This window comes from Pinus tabuliformis, chromosome 7, assembly GCF_031772625.1.
Source record: "Pinus tabuliformis cultivar Carrire ecotype Pingquan chromosome 7, CPIR1, whole genome shotgun sequence".
NCBI lineage: Eukaryota > Viridiplantae > Streptophyta > Pinopsida > Pinales > Pinaceae > Pinus > Pinus tabuliformis.
In genome coordinates this window covers 1,540,582,571-1,540,591,931 of record NC_142293.1, presented here as the reverse complement: position 1 = coordinate 1,540,591,931, position 9,361 = coordinate 1,540,582,571, and the positions used below count along the sequence as shown (strand labels likewise).

The window sequence follows — 9,361 nt, the reverse complement described above, 5'->3', positions numbered from 1 at the left end:
TTCCCTACCATAACATTAAGATTTCTAATTGAAAGAAAAATTATTCTGCCATAGGGGATATCTATGGAAGTAAACATAAACTCACATAACCACTTACTAATTGGTTGATGAAAGCCCAAAATGTGGTAAAGAAAACTTAAGTACATACCCCTTTCAGTTTTAGCATGTGAGTTCTTATTTTTGTCCACAAACTAAACCTACACACCTACCATCCATTTCATAAACCATGATGTCATTTATTAATTGATAACAAATACCTTAAATAAGTAAATTTGAAAACGTAAACAGTTTCATTATTGATATAAAAATTGATTTAAAGAATATTTCAACATCTTTGATTCTTAATCATAAGATTAAAATTTTGTGATTAAAATATAAATTATTTTACCATGTCCGTTACATAGAACATAAATTAATATAAAAATATTATTATAAAAATATTAATATAAAATTGTGAATATTCTTAATTTCTAATATGTGTGATAATTCAATCTCATGTATAATTAAAATTAAACTTTTAAACTTTCGACGTAGTTGGTGTTGCTTCCTTTTTAAGAAAAAAAATGTATATAAACAAATTATTTATAAATTAAAAATCTTTATTTAAATATTTGAAGGCATGTAACCAGACCTTGCTATGTTGTTAGAAGGCGGTTAAAATTATGCCTGTGTACAAGTTTTAGGGACCATTTTAAGAATTTAGAATTTACCAAACGCTCTATTCCTCTACTCTGTAGGTAATGTCGTAAAGCTTCTGAGTCCTAATTGCAAGAATTGAGTTGAGTATCAAGCCCACCAAGGCAATACAACCCCATATGATAAACGTAATCCTGTAACACTTTCCTCCTGTGCAAACAACCGCCGTGCCGAGCTTTTTCTCCTGGATTTCCCCACCTTGGGCGTTGTAATCATAGATCACCGCAGCCATGTAGCCGAACAGCAAAGAGCCCAGAGGAATATTGACAGCCATAATATTATGATTCACTCCAAAACTGTTAATGCCAAACAGTTCAGCACTAGTAGACACTGCAGCTGAGATGATATATCCGGAGCACATGCCTAGGAGGCAAGTGCTGACATAGAGAGAAGCATCAGCTCCTGTTGCCAAGTAGAAGAATGCAGGAGGCACAGGGATAAGGGCTACACACATCCACCATGGCCTTCCAACTCTTGTGGCCCTGCAATATGTATTTATCAGCAGCATGCACCATCATATTCATATTCAGTGACCGCTATCTTATCAATTGCTGAATCTTAGTTGAATGTTTTCGTAAATATGATTCAAAGATATATACTGTGCCTTTTTTACCAGCTCCAATGGTTCAGATTTTGACAGGGGAAAATTCAAACCAACAACACCCTGGTCCCTACTAGTATGAACATTAGAATTTTGACTAGAAAAATTGCTCTGTGGACAGTGTTTTTATTAATGATTCTTCTGAATGGACACAAGTTTGACTGCTCTTTCTATCAGACTACTCATGGAACAGATTTTGACTTTTGAAGAAACTCAGGGATCAATCATAGGCTCTGTGCTTTAGTGGGTTCACATCACTTGCTTACAATTTTCAGTCAATGAAGGTTTAGTGGTTGAGATGGAGTTCTAGCATGCAAGCAGCTGGACTTCAAACCCCAGTGGGTGTATAGCCCGTGTGTGTGGTGGGAAAAGTATTTAACATCCCAGAATTGGTTTCCCTCCTTTATCAAAAGGGACTTCTTGAATCAATCAAATTAATCTAAGTGAAGGATAATAGGACGCTTTATCCTTTATCCTTTTAACGATTCTGGTGTCTGTGGGGGCTATCCACATCACTCTTCCTAAAAGGATCTAACCAAACAGCTCTAAGGAGGGAAACAGTAGAAGCACAGAGAGCGTTGGCCTTATTTGTACAGGCCTGGGTAAACCAGAGTACATTTTCTCCCAGACTAAGGGTTAAGTTTCTAGATTTTAAAATGAGAATAGACTTCAGGTGGTGCATAAAAAATCATGGGAACTTCAGAGAGGGGTAAGAAAAATATTTTATAAATATTGAGCGCAAGGCCTTTTCTAGCTCTCAATGAAATAAGTCGGTTGGCTTGAGCTCTTACAACATAGGTGTTTCTACTGCATTAGTTTTCTGATTTAAAGGCTTCTTAGAAGTGCTTAGTTACGCTTCACATCTGATCCTCACAAACCTAAAGTCAAAATCACTTTGATGCACACACTAAATGGGCAGAGGTTATTGCCATGGCAGGTTTGCTAGAACAGAGTCTCCCCATGTTGCTGCTTGTCGGAAAGATGTTATTTTAAGGGAATTCTTTGCATTGCTGCATCACAATGTGCTTTCAACAGTAGCTAAGTAATCACCATTCCTAGTTGTAGGCCAATTTCTTTGGTAAAACATTCCTACTATTGATCATCAGATTCCATAAAATAGCATTTATGGTCAATTCTTCATCCATTAACAGTTTACTTTGGTCAATATTACTTTCAGAGTTGAACTGCTATGCTTCTTAAGTTCCTAAAATCTCTTAGGAGGCAGGGACGAGGTTGTTAAGCAGCCCTAACTATTAAACACTATACGATTGGACCCTGCCCTAACTGTAAACACTATATGATTGGACCCTGCCCTAACTGTTCGTTATTTCTCTCAGCAGCCATGCTGAAAGAGGAAAGGGGCAAGCCAACTCCATGGGATCTTGCTTCAATTCTGTCATCAACATGCCCATTCCTGACAGTGCTTTTTCCTATTGTTATGCCATCTGCTTCATACTGCTGCCATCGACCTTCCTATGAAAAATAAGGAGCTAAAACTCTTTGTTCATTGACATCTTGAAGTGGCACTACCAGCATAGCAGCCTGGACCTCCTGAGGGACAAAGAGAAACTGGGCACCTAAGCAGATTGAAGTTAGCATTGACTGTAAGTTATGCTAGCTGCAAACTAAAGGAAGTTCAAACTGCATCTACAAGGTGAATGTGAACCTGTCAGAGGTTGCATGTACGAAAGTAAGTAGCAATCCCTGCAACCCTTCATAATGCATACCTATAACCGAGTAGACAATGATAAAAATCTTACAGTTTGTTTGAGGGGTTTATTGTTACAAGCAAACATTTGTGAAACTGAGCCAGGGGAAGCGGCCCCTCAACTTATCTCGTGACTGCATTTCGAATGGACATAGATTTTCTCGAGGGTGCCCCAGAGCCTAGAGGCAATGGAGATTAGTTTCTATTAGTATGTTTTACTCCTCTGCGATGATGTTTAATCTCTTTCTGTTGTACGTGAGAATAAACATACCATCTAATTCTTCAGATACATTCATGCTTAATGTACAGAATTCCCAATCAATTATGAGAATATGGATAGCGAATGGGACAGTTGAATTTGTGATGGCCATGTTATGAAGTATTGTTTGTGATGATGGTGTTATGAAATATTATGTAAATTATGATATTTAAAATTTAAATGTAATTTTTCTGTAACAAAAAATTAAATATAGATGCCCCATAAGCATGGTGTTATCTTTGTTGCGTTTTATATAAATGCACCATAGAAAATACCTTGGGACGTACTCAGGTGCTGCTGATATAAGTCGCCCAAAGAAAGCACATGAAGAATAAAGAGAGACAAACACTGAAGCATCGGAATGTCCTCTTGACTGTGATATTTGCCCCAGATTATTGCTGTAGACGAGTCCCAGAGTTGCCCCGCAAAGATACATAAAGAAATATAACCAGAAATCCACACTGCTTAAAAGTTGAGAGACATTATGCTCTTTGCCTAAGCCAGGCTGGGAATGAGACCAAAATAACCAAATTCTTGTGAAGAAGTTATTGCAAATCCCTGCATTATTATCTGCAAAGCCTCTTTCACCAGAAGAACCTTCATGCTCTACTTCATTCCCAAATTCCATTTCATTTCCCTGCATATCTCTATCTTCATCACTAGCGAGAAACTGTGTACCTAACCCAATCTTATCATCTGAAATCCTTGAGTAATACCCCTGCAATCCCATGGCTGCATCCCTGTTCGTCCTCAGATGACATATATATATGCCTCCGGGTATACATACAGGAGCAACGAACAGCAGTACCATGCCTATTGCATACTGCCTGTAGGATGACGAGCTCTTGAACTTCCAAAACTCATCGACCAGGAGATAAACCCCAAAAACAACTGCAATGATATTTAAGATAATGAATGTAAACGTCTCGCCATATCTTACAGATTCACTTGCAGAGTCCTCCATGGAGGGTAACTTCCGAATAAAAGTTAATACAATGGAGCAAATTATCAATGGAATTATGGCGTTCAGTAACAGATACAGAGATTTGTCATCCAGGGAAATGGCCTTTACAGTCAAAGTATATAGTGCTGCTGACAATCCACTGTAGCTCGTTGATATTCCAAGAGCCATTGCTTTTCTGGTGGGAAAATAGCAAATGCAGATAATAAAGCCAACAGTATTGAGCCAGCAAATACTGTTCCCAGCTAACAGACAGAGGAGATAAAGCTGTAAAACCAGGAAGTTGGTATTTACTATATTGTAAAACAAAATCCCAGCATACGGAAATGGACATACAATTGTTATGATATCATATAGATAATAACCATAAGCCAAAGAAGAAATTCATTGGAAGATACTAAAACTGTCAAGAGTAATATTAGTATCTATGTGAGCAAAGCTGTTATCACGAGAAAGCTACTTGCCAGACCTATAAAAACTACCTCTCTCTGTCCATTGTTATGCAATGTTGTTCACAACACACAATATCAAACTACCTCTATTTGTCCATTGTTACGCAAGGTTGTTCACAACACCCAATATCGGTGATTATCGTGGATAACAATCACAAGATTAGATGTGTAAATTATTTTTTTTTGAGCAAAATTGTGATCAACACCCAATATCGGTGATTATCGTGGATAACAATCACAAGATTAGATGTGTAATTTTTTTTTGGGAGCAAAATTGTGATTTGTGATTTTTTATTATTTAGTTTCTTGACAAATTTTTATAACACTTGAATTTCCACCAGTAAAATTGACTAAAAATGTACCCAAAAAAAGCCAAAAATAACCAAAACAATCAACAAAAATATTAAAGCTAGAGCAATGTTACTTCTAGACCAAGAGAGGAGGAGTCTATCACATAGGAGGAAACCAAAACGATCAACAAAGATATTAAAGGTGGAGCAATGTTACTTCTAGACCGAGGAGGCTATCACATAGGAGTCATGACCTGCTATAGTTATCAGCAACAATGTTAGTAACTAGAATCAATAAAAGGGGACCAAAACGATCAACAAAGATGTTAGAACTGGAGCAATGTTACTTCTATACCAAGGGAGGAGGCTATCACATAGGGCTTGCAATAGTTATAGCAACAATGTTAGTAACTGGAATCTGGAATCTCCACCCCAAACCTAGAAGAATAATAGAATATCCTCTATACAACACACCCAATTTTAGTAAAAATATTTTCTATTATCACAAAGATGCAACCCAAAAGCTAACACACCCAATTTTAGTAAAAGTATTTTCCATTATCACAAAGATGCAACCCAAAAGCCAAGGAAACAATTAGCAAAGGAAAAGCCAGAGAAACCATTAGCGATATTAGCATTGTTAATACGAGAGTGAAGAAGATTGTGACATCAGACCTAAAGACTTACACCTAGTGTTATTGAAACTGATCAGTCCGAACTAAAGCCGGATGAACTAGTAGCATAACCAGATTGGAAGATCTTCAGCTGGTTCCCAAGTATGGACCAACCCTCTGTTAAGTGAAGCCATTGGTGAAAATTAAAGGAAAACCAATGCCCTTTTAGGCATGTATATGGTTTGGGTTTACTTTTATAAATAAACTTAACTTAATTTTGCATTAAAATCGACTTTTATTAATATGAAGAAAGTTATTTTCTATTTGGTTTTGAATGGATGGTACCAGAGTATTTTTAGATGTTTTATTAGTTCAATTCTCCATTCTATTTGTGTGTTATTTTTAGATATAGCTATAATATAGCTTCACCCATACCTAACCTTAAAAATAAAATAAAATGTCAAGATTAGTTTGTAATTCGTAGATGGACATGAATCTAGACCGAGCTACCAACCGGAACAGAATTCCTTATAAAACACTTTTGTCATAATTCTATATATGTGTTTGGGGAATTATCAGAAATTAAATGAAATCAATAAGAATGGCAAATAAACACATACTTGCCAGTACTTGGCTGATATCTTCTCCGTGATAACCAGCCACTGGACTCCATAGCCCACAAGTCCTAAGAAGGAGGATATAAGCAGAACTGCCCAGAGGGGCATACGACGCATAGCATATCCTGCAATCCATCCCAGCGTTTTTCCCACGTCAGAAGCCACGGCCAAGTTGTTAAGTTGCACCTGTCCGATCTCCAAAACTTGCTTCAGCTTTGAGGAATAGCCAGAGAAATCAAAGTTAGTGCCAGCACAAGCCTGTATCCATAAAACTCCCACGAGATTCAACCATTTCATAGCCTCCTCTGAACCCATAGCTCTAACCCTCTGGAGAATTATGATGATGAATTCCTCGATTTTTTCTTTGGCCAGATTCCAGGTCGACTCGCCATACTTATTGGCGTTTGCAGCAGGAGGAGAGTAATGATTTTAGTAGATATTCATGCGCGTATCTGTAATTACCAGAGGACTGTACTGTAACCACCATGGGGTCGATTGAAGTCGATGTCCAGCCTAAAGTCAATTTCTTTTCTTCTGATCGAAGTAAACAATTCAAATTTGGTAATGGCCACATTGGCGCTCTTTGATGGAATAATGGCTATTTTAAATCTAGCACGATATCACAAAATGACTTCCCATTTCCATTAGTGAACTATATGGAACACTACAAAGCACAATAGATGTGAGATACAGTAATCGAAAAGGCCGCATGCAGGGGAAATTGGAAAAAGGACTCTCTTTCCAAACAGTGCCTTTGGCACCAGAATTTATTTGACTGCTAACATAGAGTTGGCACATCCACTTAACCAGGTGGTTGATATGGCCTTTTTTTTCCAGCTTTTTAACATTGGGTCAATGCACATGTATATCAGTCACCATAATAGTTGGTGTGCTTGTTTTCTAGATAGTAATCTAGTTGGGTTTGTTGATGACCCAATCGCTATACGCAATCTTCATCTTACTAGTATTATTAGCATATATTTTAAATCTTACCAGCATTAGCATATATTTTAAATATTAAATATTATAATGGACTCGGAAACGGAATATTTCTGTAGATTAAGAGAGATTTTAATATTAATATTATTAATTAAATGGTTGTTAGATATTTAATATTAATATATGATAATGATTAAAATATTTATTTTATGATATATTTCATATAATTAATATAGTCATATTAATTAAATGGTGGTTAGATATTGAAAATTAATATATGATAATGATTAAAATATTTATTTTATGATATATTTTATAATATATGATATATTTTATTATAACAGTCATATAACTAATATAGTCATATTAATTAAATGGTGGTTAGATATTGAATATTAATATATGATAATGATTAAAATATTTATTGTATGATATATTTTATAATATATAATATATTTTATTATAACAGTCATATAACTAATATAGTCATATTAATTAAATGGTGGTTACATATTGAATATTAATATATGATAATGATTAAAATATTTACTTTATGATATATTTTATGTTTTTTTTTAGGTTAATGGTTTGTCTTCCTTTCTGTAAACCAGGTCGGGATTTGATCTTTGGACCTCTTAGTTTTCACAGGCTCCACATTACTTTGGTCATCAATTGAGCTACCCCATGGGACATGATACATCTCATGTTATTAAAACTAAAAAAAAAAAATAACTAAATTATGACTTTATTAGTCTCTGCATTGCCAGGGACTATAGTCCCTTGCCTCCAGTGAAATTTCATTGACTATCGATTATTTTGTCGAGTTGTTGCAATTTTAACCAAAGATTCAGGAAAACGTTGAATATTCCTATCTTTCTATAAATTTAAAAATCATTTTCTAATTTTCCATTCGCTGAGCGAGGCTTGATGTGACATAATTCGTTGGAGGGTGATTTATTTTTGCTATTTGTCTCAACAAATCATTTAAAAAAAAAAAATTTGTGAGTGGTCATTTCGTCGGTGCGTGCTCTGACACTAGTATGTTTAACATTGTTATTGCTTTGCCCAATGATGTCAGAACTGACTCGGTTGCAAGTCCCTTACATAAGCGGGGGCAATTAACTGCTACTATTTTGTTGTGCAAAGAAAGGGTAAGTGTGGGAGAAAGGGTATGTGGTGGAGTTTGCTAAAGAGTGGGGACTATATCGAGTCAAGCTTTCTTCTTCTGCACTTTGCATAAGATCAATTTAATATGAGGGTCAAGACATGGATTAAAAAGGCCAATTTTGTGATATGTGGAGGAAGGAGAAAGGTTGTGGGGAGAGGTGCAGCGGAAAGGGTGTGCGAAGAAATTGGGTGTGGAGGAGTCTGTTAAGGAGCATGGATTATATCGAGTCAAGCTTTCTTCCTTCGCAATGCACATAAAATTGATTTAGTATGTGGAGTCAAAGTATGAACAAAAAATGTTAATTTTGTGAGTTGTTATTTCGTTTGTAAGTGCTCTGAGATTGTTATGCCTGAGATTGCTACTACTCTACCCAATGATGCCAAAGCCTACAGGGGTTCTAGGTGCCTTACGTAAGTAGGGGAGCGAGGGCCAAAGAAATACGCCGAAGTAGACTTGAAATATTATTTTAATATGAAATTGAACATATGATTTTGTTCTGCAGAGAAAGGGTGTGCGGGAAGTGCAGGAGAAAAGGTGTGCAGATGATCCGAATCTTGGGGAAGCCCCCAAGATCTAAAAAATTGAAATGGATCTTGGGAAACAAGGCCCCCAAGATCTGAAAAATTGAAATGCCAAAAGAAAATAGGATAACACACATCAAACAAAACCACCAATAAACTTTTTATTAAAATAAAAAATAATTGTAAAAGCTACATTATGGTGGACAATATATCCTTTTACAAAATGCAACTTGTTACTTATAGCCTTTTTTATTACAATACCACTGGTAAATTCCATGGGTGGGTAAATACCATGGGTGGATAAATGCCATAGATTGATGTCACTTACAATACCATGAGTGAATGAATACCATGGGTGGATGCCACTTACAATACCATGGGTAAATTGCACGGGTGAAAAATACCATGGTTGATGAATACCATGGGTGGATGCCATTTTCCATTTGGATCATTCCTCCCTCCTTAAGAATCAATGGTCCCCATTGTGTGAAGTTCCCTCCTAAGAAGTATTTGTTGAATTTGAAGAACCACTTAA

At 36.1% G+C, this 9,361-nt stretch overlaps 1 protein-coding gene across 1 annotated transcript; it reads right to left on the bottom strand.

Annotated features, from left to right (window-relative positions):
* Window positions 1-644: 644 nt before the first annotated feature.
* Window positions 645-6,922, bottom strand: LOC149253766 (protein NUCLEAR FUSION DEFECTIVE 4-like). Its single transcript, XM_089456920.1, has 3 exons — window positions 6,202-6,922; window positions 3,540-4,492; window positions 645-1,178 (listed from the first exon to the last, which is right to left on the bottom strand). The coding sequence occupies exons 1-3, from the start codon at window positions 6,511-6,513 to the stop codon at window positions 719-721; spliced, it is 1,725 nt and encodes a 574-aa protein (XP_089313046.1). The 5' UTR covers window positions 6,514-6,922; the 3' UTR covers window positions 645-718.
* Window positions 6,923-9,361: the final 2,439 nt, after the last annotated feature.

Coding starts and splice junctions, on each gene's coding strand:
- LOC149253766 (XM_089456920.1), bottom strand. CDS start 6,513: ATGGGTTCAGAGGAGGCTATGAAATGGTTGAATCTCGTGGGAGTTTTA. Junction 4,493..6,201: donor TATCAGCCAAGTACTGGCAA/GTATGTGTTTAT, acceptor CTGGTTTTACAG/CTTTATCTCCTCTGTCTGTT. Junction 1,179..3,539: donor GCACCTGAGTACGTCCCAAG/GTATTTTCTATG, acceptor TACATATTGCAG/GGCCACAAGAGTTGGAAGGC.